This window comes from Uloborus diversus, chromosome 5 (genome assembly GCF_026930045.1).
Source record: "Uloborus diversus isolate 005 chromosome 5, Udiv.v.3.1, whole genome shotgun sequence".
Classification (NCBI taxonomy): Eukaryota; Metazoa; Arthropoda; class Arachnida; order Araneae; family Uloboridae; genus Uloborus; species Uloborus diversus.
In genome coordinates this window covers 92,222,548-92,245,876 of record NC_072735.1, presented here as the reverse complement: position 1 = coordinate 92,245,876, position 23,329 = coordinate 92,222,548, and the positions used below count along the sequence as shown (strand labels likewise).

General features: G+C 31.6%; 1 protein-coding gene across 1 annotated transcript in view; it reads right to left on the bottom strand.

The window, feature by feature from the left end:
- LOC129222616 (procathepsin L-like) overlaps positions 1 to 23,329 on the bottom strand; it is a 45,839-nt gene that overhangs the window by 15,085 nt on the left and 7,425 nt on the right. The window contains exons 2-4 of the mRNA XM_054857143.1: positions 21,614 to 21,720; positions 4,564 to 4,703; positions 3,390 to 3,578 (exon numbers count right to left, since the gene is read on the bottom strand). Coding sequence (XP_054713118.1) covers positions 3,390 to 3,578; positions 4,564 to 4,703; positions 21,614 to 21,719 — 435 coding nt within the window. The 5' untranslated portion in view covers position 21,720. The remainder of the gene's footprint in view (positions 1 to 3,389; positions 3,579 to 4,563; positions 4,704 to 21,613; positions 21,721 to 23,329) is intronic.

The window sequence follows — 23,329 nt, the reverse complement described above, 5'->3', positions numbered from 1 at the left end:
TCCTTTTATTACATAAAAGCTTGTAAGTATGCAATTATTGAAATACATGCTCAACTAAACTAAAACATGAATACAGATGGGTAGCTTTCCACAAAAATGAAAAATATATGATCAGTTTTTAAAAGAAAACAAATTGAATAAAACATTAATTTTGAAAAGAAAACAATTCAAAACATAAAAAAAAGAACATAAGATTTTTTTTTCCTGGTAATTAGCTGAAATTCCAAACTTCCGAAACAAAAATTGGGATCTGAAATTCAAGAGAGAGAGAGAGAAAAAGATGACTGAAGGGAGGAAAAAAAGGAAAAAAAAAACAATTTTTCATTTTTAAGGACTTGCTAAAATAAAGCACCTTGCCGAAATGATTAAGAACTTTAGTACAAAACTCAGCACTTTAAAGCATTTTCAAGGACCCGTGAGAACAGTCTTATATCAATGGTTGTCCTTAAATACCTACATTGTGTTTCATTCTAAGAAATCTTTCTTGGTGCAACCATCTTTGGCAAAGATTGTATCAAAATATTTGATATACTCGATACTTTAGGAAATATATTTTCAAACAATGGATTACAGCTACAATAATATAAGACAAGTTTCTAGCACTGTGTGAACATAATCACATGAGGAAAAAGGAGAAAAGGATTTATTCAGTAATCAGAAAATTTTTTTAATTTTCATCACTGGTTGTTGATAGTTTGTAAACGAGGATCATAAAATAAAATATGTTGGATCCTGTAATCAATATGAGCTTTTGCTAGGGCTTTTCCTAAACTTAAATAGGGTCAATTATTTGTTTTTTTCCTTCATATTTTAGTCATTGTTGAAAGGTTAATGCAGAAATCTAATTGCATATCAGTCGGGAGCGCAAGTGGACTCAAGTAAAATTTTCTGAAGACTTTAAATTTTCGGAAGATAACCCCACCCCCTCGTAAAAGCGCTTCAAATATGCATACAAAAATGGTTGGAAAAAAAACATTTAAATTTTTTTTTTAAACACGATTTTTTAGTTTTAGAATGTTGTCAGACTAAAACTTTTGGAAACGGCAACTCAAAATTTATGGAAATGTCGGATCACTAACACTCCTGATATTGGTGAAAGGAGCATGCAATCACTGACTTTCTGTTTTCAAAAGTTCTGCAATATGGCAGTCTGCACTTGCCTTTTCTTTACAATATTAAAGATCTTGTAAAAACATTCTTCAGCATTTACACTTTCAAAATCACGTAACACTTTACATCAGCTCTTTCCGCATGCTGCAAAGTATCTACCACAGGGTGGCGACAGAAACTGGAAAAAAAAGTTCCCTGACTTTTCCCTGATTAAGTTCACCAAATTTCCCTGATTTACGTTACCTATGATAATACTTCTTTTCTTTGTCCTACCTGAAAAACATTGTATATTAAATAAAATGCAGTGTTTAAAACGGTTTAAGCTGTTAATTAAAACTATATATTTTGAAAAGATGCTCCTTTTTTTTCGGTAAAAATAGTGTATTAAATTATCGACAGAGAAATATTGTAGGAAATATAAAACAAATACTCTACTTCCAGGAACCAGTTAACACAAGAATTCTAAGAAATTACTAAAACCACTCTTAGAGACATATCTAATTGTGGTAAAACTAAAAAATTTAAATGGAGATAATCTTGAACTGAATTTTTAAGTAGTATAATTGTTGCTGCAAGAATTACAAGTGATAGTTAAAGTACAGAAGTAATGTAGTTTTACTTACGTAAATAATACTGCCCTGTGCAGGAAAACGGTAGTATCTGCAGAAATTAGTTTTCGAGACATTTGAAGAAATGTGTGGTGGATTCAGTACTAACAATTGGAAAATGTTGAAATTAGACAATTTTTTTGCGCCTCTTTTTCAGCAAAAACCAAATAAGCGAGTATGTACGATAAAGATAACGTACAATAGAAGACAAAAATGCAAAAAAAATAAAAATAAATAAAAAATATGCAGTTACTGCCCTTTACTTGCACACGGCAGAATCAACATATTTATGGAAAACAAATTGAAATTTTTCAACAATCAGTCATATTGAGCTATTCTCTAATCAAGAACTTAGGTTTTAATGAATACATCATTTTAACTATTAAAAAATAATGAAAATATTTACTTAAGCACACAACACAATTTCAAATGATTTCATTAGTTGTCGAAAAAAATCTTACATTACTTTAGTAACAAGCAACATTGGTATGCAAAAACAATTATTAATTTTAAAATGTACATGAAAATGGTTTTAAAATAACAGAGTTTTAAAGTTTGAAAAGGAAATACTCCATATAATCTGAAGTGACAGCAAGTAATACCATGGCAAAAAAACAAATTTGTTTTTCAGCCAAAATTCAATTTTAGCAATTTAATTAAAATGCCAAGTGATAACTTTTAAGACTTTTTCAGCACTAATTTAAAAAACAAAGACGTTTTCTTGAAATCGTAATAACAGTATGCTAATGATTTCAAGACAATGAGTAAAGGCAGGGGACAAAGTCATCAATAACGGCTTCCTCTTTGCCTGTAGGGTTGTTTATTTTACGTAGCATGTATTTTACTTAGCCTAGAATGCGTGGAAGAAAAATTCAAGCTAGGTAAAATATAAACAACTTTACAGACACAGAAGCAATCTTAGGAAGCTCATCCTTAGATTGAATACTTTGACCCTGAGGAAAAAAGATGCACAAATATGCGACACTGCATAATCGCACCTCATTAATTTTACTTTTTAAAAACAAACAACATGTGTAAAATTCGTAAGGAATCAAAGTACTTCATTTTGCAAGGGAAATTTTTTTTTTTCTCATTTGTTCAATTTTCCCTGAATTTTTGTTATTTTTTCAAATTTCCCTGATATTTCCCTGAGTGATAAAGTTTCCTGACTTTTCCCTGATCTCCCTGATCTGTCGCCACCCTGTACCACACACATTATCAAATCAAACACATAAGTATGTTTTCAAAAGTTACGGGAATAAAATTTTTCTTGAGATGTTGAAATTTTTATAGTACTATTTGAGACTAGAACAATGAAACAAAAACTCACTTGAGTCCTAGTTTTTTGATAGCCAGTTTATTTCTGTCATTGTTTTTTATCAGCACAAAAACTACCTTAGTTGGGGAGAAAATATTTAGGAGAATTCAACTTAAAAGTTTCGGGGCTTCACCAAATGAAAAGGTGGCTTGAAACCAATTTACATTACATGTGCTAAGTTTCAACAATAAAAAACTACATATCTAAGGAGACTGTGCCCCCCTCCCCCCATTCCTCCTCCAACTACAGCACAGCTAATTAACTATTCTAATAACTAAATCAGTAACCTGGAATAATGATTAAGATTTTAAAACATGTAATAAATAAATAGCTTTTCAGATTTTGTAACTTACAGCACTAAATGACCAGCAAGAGCCACATTGCCCTTGATCTTTGACAGGCGTCACATATCCCTCTTGTCTCCAGTCAACAGAAGCAGGAGCATGGAGATTTGCAGGAGTCAGGAAAGTGGATCCATTTGATAAACTTTCTGCATAATTACGCTTGAAGCCATTAACAGTTGCGACAAATTCATGATGGAGCTGGGGGAAAAAATGAAAAGTGCTTGAAGACAAATATCACCCGAAACAGTAAAACAGTGCATGAAAGCAATGATGGTCCAATTTCAAAACTTTCCCTTTCTGTACACATTTTCATTGTTACAGTTCACTGTAAGGAAATAACTTTCACTACAATTTGTTTCTATCAATCATATCATCATTTCTCGTTTTGTTACTTTAACCTATTTTTGAACAATATTCTGCAAGAAGTAAACTTCAAAGTTTTTAAAAATGGTATTGAATTAGTATAATGCACACACATATATATACAGTAGAAGACCGTTATAACGCACACCTTGGGACCTGAGCTTTTGCCTTATACAGGTTTTTGCGTTATATAGATCATTTCACAAATTTTGAAACTAATATTCAGAATATCTATCTATTAGCACTTCAGAATGGGTTTTATCTCCAGTGAGTATTAAAGCACCAATATTACAATTAGTTATTCACAAATAAATATGTTTCACAATCAAAATCCTGCACTTCTGCTAGCTTCATAGTTTGCATAACAGCTGCATTTTCAAGAGCCATCTGGTATTTTTTGTTTACTATGAGTACTTATTTTCAATTTAAAAGCTTTGAAATAATATGGAAAGATGAAAAACTTTCAAAATTTAATTTGTCTAACAATTTTTATGTTTGAAAAGCAAAACAGAGGGATTTTTCAAACTTCAAAACCTATTGTTTTCTTCTGAAAAGTAGTGCGGTTTATAGAGAATTGCGTTATACAAGTCGGCGTTATAACGGTCTTCTACTGTATATATATACACATACATACATATACATATATACAGGGTGTTTAATATTGAATGGGGCAGAAAGCACAACAATAATTATTTCAATTTGAGAGCTCAATCAATGGATACAAAACTAGCACAATTTAAAGCTCTTAATATTTCTTCAACATGCTCTGAAAGACGGAACTGATGTGTAAAAAGAAGATAAAAAGCACAATTGTGCCTACCATGTCTCCAAATTTGTTCATATCAAGCTTGTAGGACTTTTTTCCTTGCTGAAACAATCTGTTATGATGAGCTATTTTATGCTTATTTTCTAGAAATACTTTCATCCTAAAAGCATCTTCCATCTCTTCATATAACTTATCTGCAATAAGAAAATAAAACTTATGGTCATATGATTATCATACCTCTATTCTACTCTGGAAAATAACAAATAAATAGATAATCATTTTATCAAAAAAGAGTATCTGAACATATTAAGGGTGAACCGATTAATTAGCAGTAATCAGCCACTTTGCTGATTATTTATAATAAGCCAAGTTTCACTGATCAAACGGCAAAAAATAGTTTTAATTAAAATTAATTTGAGAATGCACAGAACAAGAAATTGTGCTGAATGAATTCATAAACAACAAATAAAATTTTCTGCAACGAAAGGCATTATGTGCATGAAGATAGAAAAATTAATACATTAAAAGCAATAAGTTCGCAAAAAAGATTACAGGCGTGTGTCTGGGCAGCTACAAGGAACTTTTCCCAACAAAAATTGCCTAGCATATTTCTCAAAAGTAACAAGGTAATTTTAGTAAAATCAGCTTTTCGTGACGAGCAAGTTGACAAAAACTATAGAGAATTCAAATAATTAGAAAAATTAAAAATAATTCAAAATGTAAAAAGCCATCAGTTTTTATTTTTTTCTAATTTCTTGTAGAAATTTATAATGTTGTCTGAAAAATAAATTTATTGAAAAAGAAATTAATACTTCAAGTTGGAGATAGTTAAATGAAATTTTCAAAAGAAGAGAAAAATATTTTTTTTCTTCATTTTACTAGCACAGGTAATAAAGTCGCCAAAGATGCTGCAGCAACCGATGATAATTGGGGGATAGGAGACACAGGGAAGGAAAGAAAAAAAATATGGGAATTACTTTTAGATTTGTAAAAAAAATAATATAAGAGCACTGTGTGAGGAGGATGCTGCTGCACACAGTTTGGGAACCTCTGATTTAGAAGACTGATTTATTTTTAATTTTTTTAGCTTTTAAAAATATGCATTTAAATATACGATAGACAGAGACTCACTGGTGAAAGAACACTCAAATGCCTTTTTGAGAAACTCACAACATTGTACAAAATTAGCATTTAGCACATACAGGGTTGGTATTTTGTCCACTTTTTTGTAAAAAGTCTGGGACGCCTTAAGAAACGGACAAAATGGACGAAATGAAAAATCAACTGATTATCCATACATGAATTTATTTTTATGGTGTAATAAAATTAGTATTTTTTTCTAATACATTATATATTATGAATTAATCATTTAATTAAAAATAAGAATGATTGTTAACTTTAGAATTTAGAAAATCCAAAACAAATTTTAATTACACATTGGTGAAATTAATTTTAGATCATAACTTACTTAAAAGTAATAAGATTTAACAATGTGAGTAAGCTATTGGGCGTGATTACACTATAATATATTACAATAAAAGAAATTAAACTCAATGGAAAAGTCAAATGAAATGTTTGGTGACATACATAGAAATTGAAGATTTATAGACTAAAAACATTTTACTGTTTTTTTTTTGAAGTTTTTATAGATGTCACCCCATAGTAATATATTTATGTACTCTGCATGTCTTTAAGGATATGTTAATGTCATACAAATTACTACTTTAGTAGGGTTGTGGTACTCAGAACAGTGTACCAGAAGAGACTATAATGAGCAAGAGGATAGATAACTTTAAAATAGCCATTTATCTTCATTGGGGACTAATAAATTGACTCGGAACAGCCCAGCTGGGTTCAGAATCTGTTGCTGATCATCACATTTGTATTACAAGAACAGATTTCCCTCCATGTCAACATTTCTTTTATTAATATACTAGTGGTACCTGTACGGCTTTGCTCGTAATAGAAAAATTAACAGGTCTTTTGGTTCGCCTGTATATTTACAAATAATGTATGGTGAATTTTCTCGCCAATTGGCTTGTACCCATGTTACGGTTCCACGTTATGATAATTTCGTATTTCGCCAATTGGCTTGAGCCCATTTTACAGTTCCACGTTATGATAATTTCGTAATTTACTCGTCCATCTTATGATATTTTTGTTCTTAAAATTGGAATAGAAAAAGAACCACATCAAATTTTCGAAAAATCGCTTCGAGGTGCACACCCCCATGCTACAAACTAACTTTGTGCCAAATTTCATGAAAATCGGCCGAATCGTCTAGGCGCTATGCACGTCACAGACATCCTACAGACATCCTCCGGACAGAGAGACTTTCTGCTTTATTATTAGTAAAGATTGTAGTCCATCCCGCTCCCCCACTTTTTTTAAATATGACTTTTAATGTTTTTAGAGTCCAACCTTCAAAAACTTTTTATATCTACTTTTAATTTTATAAATGCATTTATTGTGGGCAATAAACCTCCACATCACAGATAAATATCTTAAAATGTACAGCTGATGTGTTTGTTTTTATAAATGCTATTACATGCATTATAACTTATTAACACTTATTTGATCTATATACAAACTTACATAAACTTCAACAGATCTTAATTTTTTCATTTTCAATTTAAAATATTTTTCAATCAATTGTTATATACATATTTATGTATGCTATTTTAAAATTAAAATATTACTTGAATAGGAAGAATCTATATAATTACTTCTTATTTTCAATATTTTTATATACTATATTTATCATTTTCAAACTATCAAAAATTTTCAGTTTATCGAAAAAGTGGACAAAATGACATTTTGTCCACTTCATGGATTATTATTCATTTATTTCTTATTAATCTTTATTATTATCTTTTTTTTATTATCCATTTATTTCTTCTTATGGGTTTTTTCCCGGGTGGACAAAATAGGACAACCCTGGGCACATGACAGAAAAAACAATTTGAATTGCTAAATGTAATTGTTTTAAAAAAAGGGGGGGGGGGACCTTATATGATTCTTTCAAGAGTTTCAATAGAAAAAAAGGGCGACAACCCAGAGAATGAGCACCCAACCAGTGGACAAACAACATTTCTTTAGAAATAAATACCATTGAGCTGAAAAGGAAAAGATAATATTACAACATTAAATTGCAAAAATTGTCAGAGAATCCCTTTTCAAAACAAAAGAAAAGTGCTTATGGAAGAAAAGATGTCTGACCGAAGTTTTTTGTTCGGATGTCTTTTCATCTACACTCACTGACAAAATAGGCCAGTACCAATAGCTTTGAAACTGACAAAAAGTCGAAAAAATTTAGAACAGGATAAAACCAGTTCGAAAGGTAAGAAAATCTAATAACATTAATAGGAAAAATAAATTACGGGCGAGCAGAGTTCGGGAAGGGGGGTTTAAGGGGGGGAACGGTTTATCACGTTTTCTGGAAAAACTAAGAGTCCTATCGAAAAAAACTAAATTGCAAAGTTGTTGTTAATAAAAAGATCTACAACTTTTGTATTTGCACTTTTTTTCTATAACCTCAAAATATATGCGAAAAATTCAAAAAACCGACTTTTTGGTTTGTTATTTTTATTTCCCACAAAAAAAAATTTTTTTTCACTAAATTTAATGAAAAGTTACCTAATTATGTCCCAAATACACTGTAATTTTTTGGATTTAAAATATTTATTTTTTCTCCTTATTTTGATTCAATATTAAAAAAGCATCAGAATTTTCAATCAAAAAATCTCACATCAAAATATCTGATTTTTTTAAAAAATCGGAGCAAGTGTTTTTTGTTGGAATCTCTACTTTTTAATGGTATAAAAAACAATATACAATACTATGGAAACTTTTCGCAAAAAATGAAGAAAATCAAAAAAACTCGAATTTGAAAAAAAAAATCATCACTCCTATGTAAAATGTTAAGCTATTTATTAAAATTTGCACTTTAATTAGACAAAAAAGGTATAGAACATTTATTTCGTTTAAAAAATACTTCATTCATTTTAACAAAGTGCTTTATTATCTTGTTATTTATCAATATTTAATTGTTAACTATAATCACATCCTTTACTTATCCATTAGTTTTCGCTTCTTTGATGGCTTTTTCTTCATCATTATGCTCAACTATTGTTCTTGATTCCAGTAGATCTTCGAAATTTTCTAGACCATCATCATCTTCGTCTCCAATATTTTTTCTGGTCTGCATTAGTTCATCATCCCTAATTTCATCTAAATCATTAACTTCCTCGTAGGTTTTTACTTCCACATTGGCGCATTTTTCAGAACCGTGACAATTTGAACATAGATTCGTACACTTTAAACCATGTTTTCGGCATCCACATTTTAGACTGTTGCATCCAGTTTCACAGCTGCAACAAATAGTTTTCAGCAATATTTCCGGAATTAGTTCTTTTTTGGTCAATTTGGGCATAATGCCCGTGAGATGTTGTTTCCAGCCCCAATCTGTTGCTGTCAATTTATTACTGAGCCAAGTTTGAAGCTGATAATAAGCCCTGTAACAATGTTGTTCTGCTGCGCTTTCTGTAGGTGGAAGATTTGCCAATACGAAAGATGATTTAATTCTTGCTAACTGATACTCTTGAAATCTTAATTGATTTAATGTTATACTTTCATGGTTACATTTATGAATAGATTTGATTAATTGCAAGCCATTTTTAACAATATCTTCCTTGTTTGCATCTTTTTTATAAAAGATATCGGCAACATGACACATTTTTACTGTCCAATAATGAGTTTACGATGGTTTTCTTTCCTTTTCCGGCAAATCCAGATGTTGTATCGCAACCAGAAAAACAATGCAGAAATGCAACGATATTTTTGCAGGACTCGTATTTGAAACTGTTGTTGGACGTGAAAAATTGATTTTTTACATTTCCTGAACCTGGTTTGAGAAAATATATGTCATAATTATTTGAATTCAATTGATTCAAAAGGACCAAAAGATCAATATCTTGACCAACAACTACGATTGTTTTATTAGTATCTCTGGCAATTTCAATTGATGCATTAATTATGTCAGCATCAGCATCTTCTTCTGCTTGTTTGCAGGAAAATCCCCGTGACTGTAATCTTTCCATTAATGGTTTTATTATTTTGTCTTTGTTTTTCTCGTTAGATAAAAAATTTTCTTGAGAAAATGGTATTTTAGTGTGAGTTTGATAGTTCAATTCTGGAACATTGTCAGACGTTCAACTGAGATCGCGTTCTCCTCTTTTAGTTGAATAAGCAGATGCTATAGTCGTTACATTTACTGATTTTTCAGTTTCTGGGTACCCATCAAAAACGATAGAGCTATTAGCAGCGTAATGTGTTTCTACATAGCGCAAATATTTTTTCATAATCTCTTCTACCGTTTCATTTTTCTGCCAAATTACTTTGTGCAATAAAAAGCCACCATCCACGACATGTATAATACCTGAAGAATCTGGTGGTCCATTCGTGCTCAAAAACAAATCGAAAAGTTGAGATTTTACGTTTTTCCTGAGGCCATTTTCTGTAAAAAGTGACAGGGGAAAAGGAGCAAGCTCGTGCACTAAATACGTTTCCATATCTTTTTTACTATCAATCGTTAACGATATTCTTTGAAATAGCAACAATGGATCAACTGCTACGATATCTTCATTTACTTTAACGGAAGATTGAACCGTTTTTAGAGACAAGACTTTGTTTTTTCTTTTAAATTTAACACTGTCAAAATTATTTCCAACTATAGATTGCAACGATTTGCTTCCTTCTTCATTCGCTTCATAACAATTAACAGAACTATTGCTAATAATTCCAGAATATATTGACATAATGTTATAAGTCTCTGGAAAAGGATCATACCGGTTAAAAAATATTTGTAATTTTTGTAGATCTGCTACATCTCGTTTTACTCAATATTCCCTAGAATCAACATGTTGCTCTGTAGTTGCAAAAAAAACCATTACAAAAATCTTCCATTTCATTGCAAACTTCGACAAGTATGATCATTGTTAATACAAATTTTGTTAAAACGCTTTCAGACCAACCACGGCCATGGGTAAGTCCACCCTGAGTTTTCATAGATTTCATCAAGACCTGCTCGATTGTCATATCAGTCCAAACTCCGGACCAAAACTTGCGAGTATGTCTAATCGTAAAAAACCTTCGGTGAACCGCGTATATTCATAATCATCATTTATTATGTCTTTAAGCTTACGCATATCTTCGAGATAAAGATGAGCAGATTTTGCGTATGAAAAGTGTTCACTTGCATGAAAATAGGGTAGCATTCTTTCTACGCATTTTAAGTGTAATTCCCAGTTACCTGAACGTTCAGCCCGAATGAAATCTTTAACCAAGAGATCATTTGCTAGTACTGCATCCAAAGTTTTGAGGTAGGACCTCTTTTTTGAATTAATTTTAGATGCTCGATGAATTTTTCTTTTATTATCTTAAAATCTTCGTGCTGTAAATTTGTTTCAAAATTTTCTCTTCCTAAATCCAGCAAAAATGCAGCCCCTTTTCTGTGTCCCACAACTCCATCGATGAAAATATTAGTTCAGACAAGGCAAGTTGAATTAGAAAATGCCCTCTGATGACTCGTGCATGTGCGTGCCCAGAAAGAGCTTTATCGGAAGAATTTTCTGCATATATTTCACAAAAAGCTTCCTTAAGCCCACTACCATCCATGATGAATCCAACCGCCGCCAGGAACGACATCAATAAATGAAATCCCCCAAACCTTACTTGGATTGACGACAAATTGTAGGGGTCATTATCTAGATCAATACTGGCTAAGATTTCGCGAGCTTTTTGGTATAGTGGCTGGTCAAACGTTACAAACATAATCTTTTGCTCCTGTTTTTGGCATTGTTTAGCTGCTTCTACCAATGATGTAAAAATGGTATCATAATTACTCGGTGGATATTTTATAAACGGTATAGGAATAATTTTTGAAGTATTATAAGTCAAATTAGTACGTAACTTCTCCATGAATCCATTCCAACTATGGGATGTGTTGTTTGAAAATTTTGAATAAGACCATGCAAAATCTGCCGAAGAAATTTCATAGTTATCCTTAACATCTAAAATATCTTCTATCAGAATTGTTTTCAATCCATCGGAATTCTTTTTTCCAAAATTTTTCAATTTCACAAATCCAATGTTGCCTATCTCTTCAGAAGATGGAATCTTCTTTAATCTAGAGATAGTTTTCTTTGAAGTAACACTAGATGCCGGAGTAACAACCATTATTCCACATATAGCATGGAAGGTATTCTTGCCGTCAATCGTGCAAGTATTGTGATCCGCGTTGTCAAAAACAAATTGGACGTATGAATCTGGAGAAAGCGAATGATTGACAGGGTCCTCAATAATCGATGCTTCAAAGTGCAAAGTTTCTTTATATGAAAAACACAAACCTAAATTAGATAATGAATCGATCAATCCTTTTGAGGCATATTTTTTGTGAATCATCGACGACAAACTAAGTAAAACGGGAGATAAAAAAGAACGTGGCCTTACAGACATGATGATACAATGAGACATTGTGGTCACTTTTTTATCCATCCTACGAACATTATTTATACTCTTTTCTCTATTATTTTTACACAGTATTCAAAAAAACATGCAAAGTTTCAGGAACATCCTTAAAAAGATTGTCTTCGCTTAAACCTGTAATTTCGTAGTAACTCATGTCGTATAATTTAGAACGTATATCTTCTAAAACAATTTCAGCAGCCATTTGAACAATTCTAATTCTTTCTTCTTCTTTACTTTTTAATTTTTTTTTCATACCAATCTTGGCAGACTTTTTTACTTACTACACTATTTTTGTATAAAATTATCATGTCTTTTTTAATTAAATGACACTCGATATCGTTCTGAAAATGCTCTTTCAATTTTTTCTTTATAGTTGTGTAGTCAGGAAGATCTCCTGAAAATCCCTCTTTTATTTCATTGACAGAAAACTGACATTCAGTTTCGTTGTCAATGATATAATTAATAAGATAATTAATAAAATTCTTAGTGTTTTCGCTTGCTGAGCGACCTATTTTTCTTTCAGTTCTTTCGTTATAAAAAGCCGACATACAAGCAGTATGGTAACGCGCTTTTACTGCAACTAAATCAGGCACATTTCTTAAACGAGCTTTTATGTTTTTATCGAAATCATTCTGTGTGTTTTGTTTTTGAATATGCTGTAATACACTTGCTCACAAAAGTAAGTATGCAACTCATAGCTTAAGTGAAAAAGCTCTAGTTCTGTAATAAATATAAGAAAAATATTATTTTAGAGAGTGTTGTTCATCGCTTCTGATTCAAGTCATAAAATAATGAAAAATACACAAAATCATTATATTTTCAAAAAACTTTAAGAGTAATTTTATTAACTACTAATAGGAATTGAAATGACAAAAGTATGTATTCAGTCTGAATTTTTGACTTTTAAATAGGGTGAATGAAACTTCTCGAGTGATTTTTCGTATTTCAGTGATAAGTTTAGAAGTTCTGCTACAAAGCTTGTAAGTTTGAGCTTAAATTAAATTAACAATTCACAAATGCCTCCACGTGGAAAAGTGTTATCATAAGATCTAAAGGATGCAATAATAAAGCTCTATAAGGGGAAAGCAAGTCCCAAAGACTAATCGCTAAAATCATAGGCAAAAGTCCTGCAACAGTGCAAAAAACCATTGAAAAGGTCCAGGCTGAGGGAAATACTCTAAACAAGCCAAAAACAGGACGACCGCCTATTTTTCACGGATCGAGAAATGCAAATTATTGTTGGAAATGTGAAAAAAATACGAAGATTAGTGCACCAAAATTGACAACTGATGTGAAAAACAATTTTGCGAAGTCATGCAATTCTGAAACAATTTTCCGTGTGTTATGGAAGACAGGATACCATGGTCGAAATATGCGAAGAAAACCATTTGTTAGCAAAGTGAATCGCAAAAAGGGAATAGATTTTGCAAAAGAAAATGAAAAGCAGGACAGAAATTTTGGGAATTAGGTGATTTTTTCGGATGAAAGTAAATTAAACATCCACGGGTCAGATGAATACCAAAAAGTTTGGAGGAAAGCAAATGCAGCTCTAGAACCAAAGAATATGCGAGGAACTGTGAAACATGGTGGTGGTTCGGTTATAGTTTGGGGTTGTATGGTAGCAACTGGAATAGGAAATTTAGTTATAATCGAAGGAATAATGAATCAATATAGCTATTTGAATATTTTAAAGAATAATCTAAGCCAAAGTGCTTCTAAATTGTTACTCGATGAATCTTTCACTTTCCAACAAGATAATGATCCAAAACATACTGCTCGGGTTGTTCGGGAATGGCTGCTATATAACGTGCGAAACAGCTAAAAACCCACCGCAGTCACCTGATCTTAATCCCATTGAACACTTGTGGGATTATCTCGATCGCCAAATTAGCAAGCAACAGATCAAAACTAAGAATGATCTTAAAAAAGTCCTTTTGGAAGAGTGGCATAAAATACCATCTTCTGTCACTCAAAATTTAGTAAAATCAGTGTCATCCAGATTGAGAGCTCTTATTAAAGCCAAAGGCTATCCAACAAATAAATATTTACTGATTATTTTTGAAAAATTGTAAAATTTGCAATATTAATTTCTTTGTTTTTGTTTGCATACTTACTTTTATGATGTAAATTTCATCTTATTTTAAGTTAAGTTTTTCTTGTTAATTAAATATTTGTATTTTAAAAATATTTTTCATTTTGTTATTAAACTCGATTTTGCTGTAAACAAAATAAATCATTAATTTGAAAACTTAAATATCGTGTGTCTGTTTTTTTTCATAGGACATCATCACATCCATTGTGCATACTTACTTTTGTGACTAAGTGTATATTATCTCTTGTAGTGTTATTTTGAACTGATCGTATTTTTTCTTTTGAAATATTTCCGAAAAACCTATCGCAAAAAAAAAACAATGTGATTGGAAATTAAATGTAAGAGCGTCTTTATTTATTTCTTTTCCTTCCGTTGATTTTCTCTGCCTTAAAGTACGAAACGTAGCTATTGAAAACTCATCATTGTATTGACTTTGACAAGTACGATGAATAAAAGCTGTTGCTAAATTCTCAAATTTTTTGTATTTATTGTCGACTCTTTCCTTGCTAGACCCCACTAAACGATTTAAAGCTGTTTTTTGAATTTCATAAACTTACTTCTCATCTGCCTTATTGCAGATTATGCAAAGAGATTCATCCATGCCGATAATCTGAAAAGACGAAATCATTTTAATTTTATTGTTACAGTCATCACAATTAAATTATGATGACTAATTAGTTTATCATAAGCAAACTTAAATTTGTTTGTGCCAAAAAAATGCGAAATTTTAATTTTTTAATGTTGTTCTACAATGTTTCAAATCTATTTATAAACACATATCCATATTTTCAGTAAATTACCGTATTCGAGTTGAACCGAACTTGTTTCGGTTACTTGTTTGGTCTGTGCTAGTTCCATATTAGCTACCAGTTTGTTTTGGCACTCTTGGCTTGCTTAAGACGATTTCCACCTCCGGCAAAGTCAAGTCTTAAGCTGGGCTGATGATTGCTAATAAGCACGAAACTGCAGTCCTCGACTGGACTGACTGAGCTGGTGGTGTATTTCATGTACATATCCATACTGCAAAATGGTTACGTAAATCGTTTTTTCAGTGAGATTTTCCGATTTAACGTGACGGTTAAAAAATGTAGTATAAATAAAATATCAGCTCCATATATTCAACTTTCCGGTGCATTGAAAAGAAATGTATGAAAGAAATTTTTGATTAATAAAACGACGATTTAACTGTATCATTCGATTTGTTTTAGGTTATGTTACGTAAGTATACTGTTTATGAAAGAAAATACTATTTTTATTTTGTAGTCGACTGATTCAGGTTAAAATGCACATACTATTTACCTTAATATATATTAAAAAAAATTGTAAGGAGCAAAAGTGCCCTGGTGCCCTGATTGCCCTGCTATGTTGCTATTCATTGTTTTTCCATGACTACATATGATTTTAGCACAGAATCACATGTTGAATAACTGAATAAGTGGTTGGAACAACATTGCTTGTAAAAAATTATGAATTTTACATTCAGAGCTGTGCTGGAATGGGAGAATAAAATTTGGTTAATTTTATAACTATTCCCGCATGTAACGTTCCATAAAAGTAATGGAATTGAATTATTTTTTGGAGCTATAGAAAATTCTTGTTAACAAAAAGTATATTTTTGTTTTCGTACTTAAAATATAAATCAGTAAAAAAGTAACATGCAACCTTTTTCCATTCTATTATACTTTTCATAGCCATTTTGGCGTGTAAAAACAGCAATTTTAATTTCATACTTCGTTTCATTTCTGAAGAATAGAAGCAATTTGCAATGTTCTAGGGAAAAATGTTAGTTTTAAAGTGTTGAAATATATTACATACACAGAGACAATTAGAGTCATTCCACGTCAAATCAACACAATTTGGAGCAATTTTAGGACGCACCGTCACAGATCTGGATGAAACTTGCTACATCAAGAGATTTAACCTAGTTATGAATGAAAACGCTAAAAAAAATTTTTCTTTCTCCTCATTTAGCAGTTATTAATTATTGATTATTCAAATTTTTGTTAAAAAATGCTACACTTTGAGACTGTTAATCCTTGTTTTCTCAGAAACTATAAAAGATACAAGCCTGATATTGGTCTTGTTTTAAAGCTCTTTTAATCTGCTTCAATTTGATATGCAACTTAATGAAATTCAAATTTTTTTAATTTAAAATTAAATTTAAATAAATTTTAAAATTTAAATTTCTCAAAAACGGACAATTTTAAAATTTTGAAAAAAATCACAAAATTACTTTGTGTTATCCTCTCACATCTCACTAAGTTTCATATAGGGATCTTAATGGGATCAGTTGATACAGGGAGGACAAGTTTCACATATCTGCCAAAATATGGGTTATTGTGCTGAATAGTTATTATTTTATGTGCAAATAAATAAATAAGTAAATAAATAAATATGCTTCATACATGTTCACTTTTTTATGCAGAACTGTCTACTAGAAATGAAGTTTTTCTTAGTACGATTTGTTCCTGAAAAATAACTCATTAATGAAAATATTAATCATCTAAATCTCATTTTATTGAGAAAAATAAATTAAAAAGAAATAAAATTTTAAAATAGGAAAGGAAGAAAGGGAAAAAAAGAAAATATTTTCTCTTGGGATGTGAACTTAAAATAATCCACTACAAATTTAGATCTGAAACAGTAAGCTACCCTTTTCACCCCCTTTGCTAACAAAATGAAACAGACTGGGGGGTGGCTATTGAGAATGAGATCCAACGGTTCGTTCTGCCTCACTGTTTTTTTTCCCACCTTTCACTGGTTTGGGTTTGACCAATTTTTCAACATGTTTCATGTTTTTGCTTGTGGAGTTCAGTCAGCAGTACCATAAAATCTCAAAAGCACCCCCCCCCCCCCTTTAGTTTCAAAAGATAACTTACTAATTCCAAAAAAGGGGGGGGGGAGGTTATAATCAAATTTTGTTTTTGTAAAATTTGCCAAAATAATTGTTTGTAGCAATATTAATTTTAGAGTACACAAAATAAATAAGTAAATAATAGTTACTATTAATATTAAAGAAAAGGGAGAAATGAATTAATAAAAGCCTGTCATAATTTTATGGCATGGGGGCGACAATATTTTTTTGAAAGAAAGGATTTTGCACCTTAAGTTACCAAAACCCCTTCCAAAAATAATCAAAAGCAGTACACTCACATGAACTTCTTTTGTAACACATATGAACTGAACAAAAAGAAAAGTGCCCTTGCATCAAAAGGCGTCTAGACTTTTGGAAGGAATAAAACTGAAACTATTTTTTTTTTTTTTTTTTTGCAAGATCCTTTTTTTTTTGTTTTTGTTTTGTTTAAGTGGTAGTGTTTTCTTTTCTTCTTGTTGTCTTCTTTTAGAAAAGAAAACCAGCACATGAAGAGGGAAACTAAACCTCTAGAAATGCTTGCCAAATAGAGCATAAAATGTTCATTTTTATTTATTTATTTGGGGGGGGGGGTGAAGGGATGAAGATGATCTGAAAATTTTTAGGAGAGGGGAGGGTATATTTGGGATTACAAAATGATCCTTCCACAAAAAAAAGGGGGGGGGGTAGAGGGATTCTTTCTGGTGTTTATAATACTTTCTTGTTCTGTAATACACAATTCCTGTTGAAAATATCTTCAGTCAGCATTCAAGCCTTGTCTTCTGCTGTGCAAACTTCATTTCTTTAACTTTCAGTTATTTTATTTCATTTCCATTATTATTTTAATTTCATTCAATTTTAAAGTAGGTGTAAGACATTAGAAGGTTTTACATTACTATTAGCAGTTCATTTATAGTTTCCTGTGCTAATTTAATAACTTAGAATAATATTTGAGTAATCCATCAGAAAGGTATTTTGTCCAAAATGCAGAAACTTTGATATATGTAAAACTTGTCCTCCCTTTATCATCTGATCCCATTAAGATCCCATTATGAAACTTGGTAATATGCTGGAGGATAACACGAAGCAATTTTGTAAATTTTTTCAGAATTTTAAAATTGTCCATTTTTAAGAAATTAAAATTTTAAAATTTAATTTAATTAAATTTTAAAATTATTATTTTTTGATTTTATTAAGTTGCACATCAAATTAAAGCACATTAAAAGAGCTTCAAAACGAGACCAATTTCTAGCTTGTATCTGTTATAGTTTCTGAGAAAATGAGATTTAACCGTCTCAAAGTGTAGCATTTTTTGATGAAAATTTGAATAATTAATATTTAATAACTTTTGAATGAGGTGAAAGAAATTTTTTTTTTAGCATTTTCATTCATAACTGGGCTAAATCTCTTCATGTACCAAGTTTCATCCAGTTCTGTGACGGTCCGTCCTAAACTGTGTGATGATCTGACACGGAATGACCCAATAGAGAAATATCTACCTAATGCGGCTTCTAGAAATATTCGTCACTTGGAGGATAAAAACGCCATGGAAGTTTTTCTGCACTGAAATATTTTCGGAAAAGTTCAAAATTACAATTATCGTCTGTGTTTTATTTTAATTTTATTTTTTCCCTGCAGTGAAACTTAAAAAATCGTTTGGAGTTAATTTCCGCTTGTTTACTTCGTAAGTTCTTTGTATTATTGAAAAATGGCTCGTATTCGTTAATTAACAGCAAACACTATTAGAAAACTGATTATTTTTCATAATATTCAAGGTAACACAGTTCAAAATTGCTGAAGTAGCTCATTTATCCCATCCTACAGTGTAGCTTGCTATTCGTAACTCCAAAAAACTATAGGGGGCACTGCAGTCACCGTCTAATGGTGGATGAGAAGGGTAAAACAAACACATGCTGTAGCTCGATTTTTAATTATTGTAGTATATTTTTATTTTCAGTTTGTGTCAGTGTAACATGGAAAATTTCATTTTTCGAGTAGTTAAAGTGCATTTTAATAAAAAGCTTAAAATTTTTACATAGTTATGACTTTTTTTTTTCAAATTCGAGTTTTTTTGATTTTCTTCATTTTTTGCGAAAAGTTTCCATAGTATTGTATATGGTTTTTTATACCATTAAAAAGTAGAGATTCCAACAAAAAAAACTTGCTCCGATTTTTTAAAAAAATCGGATATTTTGACGTGAGACTTTTTGATTGAACATTCTGATGCTTTTTTAATATTGAATCAAAATAAGGAGAAAAAATAAATATTTTAAATCCAAAAAATTACAGTGTATTTGGGACATAATTAGGTAACTTTTCATTAAATTTAGTGAAAAAAAATTTTTTTTCGTGGGAAATAAAAAATCAAAAAGTCGGTTTTTTGAATTTTTCGCATATATTTAGAGGTTATAGAAAAAAAATGCAAATACAAAAGTTGTAGATCTTTTTATTACCAACAACTTTGCAATTTAGTTTTTTTCGATAGGACTCTTAGTTTTTCCAGAAATTGTGATAAACCGTTTTCCCCCCTTAAACCCCCCTTCCCGAACTCAGCTCGCCCGTAATTTATTTTTCTTATTAATGTTATTAGATTTTCTTACCTTTCGAACTGGTTTTATCCTGTTCTAAATTTTTTTGGTCTCAAACATTATTGGCACTGGCCTAAAAGTTAAGCACGGAGATGAAAATGTAAATTTTCAGAAACCAATCCAAATTGGAGAGGCTGCAACTGGCTGCAGAGGTAGATAGAAGTATGCAAATAAGTTAGAGAACAGTTAATAACAGTTTTGTGCCAAGAAATATGCAAAAAAGACAAGTCGTTTCAGAAGACAGCGTTACGAAGGGTCGCAGGAGCTGCTTGTAAATACCAATAAAAGGGGGTTAGAACTTTTATGCGATTTGTTTTCAAGACAGCCATGATTATTTGGCTTTCAGAAACAACATGAAAGAATCTGAGTGATGACCTGCTGTTGGACCTGCTTCTTTGGGATTCTTCACTCTGTTATTTCACAATCATGGAAACCATTTCTAATGAGCCAAAACAGTCGACCTGTGACCAGTCGCCCAGAGTTACAAACTTCGCGGAAGGTCGATATATTGCTGTTGTAGCCAAGTGGAACCGAAAAACGACCCTACACGTGTGACATTTATGGTTGCAGTGGTCATTGGTAAGATGATATCTGCCACTACTGTGCGCCGAAGGTTACACATGATTGGGTTGTACTCCCGGGTACCACGAGTTTGTGTTCCTCTCTCCGTTCAATCCAGAGGGGCACGATCAAAATGTTGCAGCCAACATGTCAGTTGGACTGTGTCTAATTGGGGCAATGTTATGTTCACAGACGACTCAAGATTTGCTCTGCAACCTGATGACAGGCGTGTAAGGGTCTGAAGAGAATAAGGTAATTGTTATTGGCTCCAGAACATCACCGAATATCACGCATTCCAAGGTGGAAGTATCATGGTCTGGACAGGGATTTCGTTAGGTTATCGAAACGACCTGCACATCTACAGGCGGGTTCTGTGACGGCCATACGGTATAGGAATGAAGTCCTAGACTCCCATGTGAGACTGTATGCTGCAGCAATGGGTTCTGATTTTGTTTTAATTGACAAAAATGAGCGTCCCCATTGAACTACCATCGTTGATGAGTACCTGGAGGGTGAGAATACAACACGTATGGACTGGCCAACGAACTCGCTCGATCTTTATCTCATTGAAAATCTTTGGGATGCTTTTGGCCATGCTGTGAGTACACATTTCCCACTTGCAGTCACTCTCAGAGTTGGAAACAGCTCTAGATGAGGATCGGTGATTACTCGACTCTGTAGTGGCTGATTACCTTATAAAATGCATGGTTCACGCTGTAAACTTTGTATGCTGATGAGGGATGCTCACATACCCTATTAAAGTCAGTTTTTGTTGTTTAAGTATAAACAATATTTTGTAAATGACCCTATTATGGCGTCATCTTTTAATTTATAAAAATGTACAATTGTTTTCATTTCTGCATATATTTTTTTTGTTTTGTCTTTGAATAAACATATTTACTACTTTCCTGTTGAATTTCATGTCAATCAAAGCAGTACTCATCAATTTTTTCACATTTTACCTCTCCATGCTTAACTTTTGGCAGTGAGTGTATTAATTCGGACACTTTTGAAGACAAAGAATGCAGATTTTTTTAAAATTTATACCTCAAAGGGAATAAATTAGAAAAACTTCGTAAAATACAGTGAAGCACAGTTTATAAGTTTCTCTTTCGTATGATTTTCAAATTGGTCCCTGCAAGGTCAAATACATATTAACATAAAAACGCTTTTTTTCCCATTCATATACTTTTTTCATACAGTCCCTTGAAAAACATATAACTAAAATGCTTCACTGTATATATATATATTTCCTTTTTTTAAAAAACTATAGATAAAAACTTTAAGAAACTAGAGACATATTGGTAGAATATTGCCTGGTTTTTATTTTGTTTGAATTGAGATTAAATTTTGAAAAATAAAAATAGAAAGAGGTTTTCTACTGCAACCAAGAAACAGAAAAATTTAAAGTTTGCAAGAGAAAAACTGCACTCTTTACTCGTTTAAACTTAACAAATAAGATTTAGAAAATAACTATAAGCTCACTGAATTGCAGTTTAAATAGCTCCCATTCTTCCTTGAAAAGATCTAGTTCAGACACATACGCTTGAGCAACCCATACAGCACACGTCAGCAAAAGAAGTAACTTCATTCTGAAAAGTAAAAAATAAATAAAAATCAGAAACTTAAGTGGAAGCTATGGGACTTACCGGTGGAACTCCCTTTCCTTGCTTTTGTACATCAAATTTATTTTGGTACTTTCTTGTGGAAAGTTGAAACTATGGCCTAAATTTAAAATGGACTATGCTTGAACGAAATTTATCTCAAGCTCAGTGGCGGATACAACCGAGCTAATACTTGAATGTTTGCTTGAAAAAATAAAATAAATAAAAATGTCGAAACCATGAAAAAAAGTAAATGTCTTTTTGCATTCATATTTTAGAGCATTAAAGAAGTGATGGATACAAAGAAAGAGGAGGGGCCCCAAAGCAGAATACTTTGTGATGTTCTGGAACGTAAAATCATTTGACCAAATTTTTTCTGCAAGTACTTCAAGCATTGTACATTCAGAAACGAGACCTTTTCCACAAATAGGGATCCCTAAATCAGAATTTTTTCATATAGGAATATGAAAGGAAAGTTTAATTCATTTGTTTAGTATTCGGTCTTAATACTGAAAAGAGCATAAAATCAAAATTTCAGGCTCACATTATTGAAAGAAAATGCAAAACCCTGCACTATATCTTCATTCTCCTCACCTAAGAGTGCTACCGTTTTTCCTACACCAACCAATTGGGATTCTTCAAAAATATTTTATATGCATTCGTAAATGCATAAAAAGCAAGAAGATGCAAACATTCCAGCCACTTTTGTTTTTATTAATTTTACATGGCATGAGCAGTAGCAGATTTGGGGAGGGGGGCAGGGGGCTCATGCGCCCCAAAGGATGAATTAATTTCACTATTTTATTACTTTTTAATTGACCTTTCTTTTGCATTTTTTTACGTAGTTAATTAAAAAAGAACACAAAACACACACAGCATATTTTGAATAAAAGTATTTTTGTTTGCTAAAGAAGTATTACTGGAGTCAGAGGCCCAGATTTGCAGAATACATTTAACTCCACTGGTTTCGAATTCAAGGGACTGTATTATCGCGATTTATCCACTAATTCATCTTTGACTGAATCAATAATTAACTTTTTTTTTAATGTGTAGGCGCACTTAAAAGAGTCATTTTGATCCAGGAACCTCTTTGCAAAATAATAGTTTTTTTTTTCAGCTTATAAAAAAATACAAAATGAAAGAAATCATATGGTAGTTTCTTAGAAAAACCATGATTTTTAATGTAAAAGGCATGTAGTATCAACATGTTATCTCAACTGTATCATGGCTTTAAGAACAAATCAGCAACTGTTTTGAAATTCACACAGAAATAGTTTCTGAATTTTTCAGTAAAACTTATACCTTATGAAGTTATGATTTTCTTTATAAATTAATTTAAAAAAAACTCAAGTGAAGTATGAGTTCATTTAACAACCCTGCCCTCGTGTTATAATCATTATGACAATACAAGAAATACACCGCCAGCTCAGTCATTTCCAGCCGAGGACTGCAATTTCGTGCATGTTCCTAAGTAAAGCAGCTCATTGTCTAGCATCTGGGTGACATGGTATTGAGTTTAGTATTTAAATTGCTTGAAACGTTAAAGATGCTTTTCGTCAACATTCAACATATGTTAGTGCATAGTATTCATGTACTT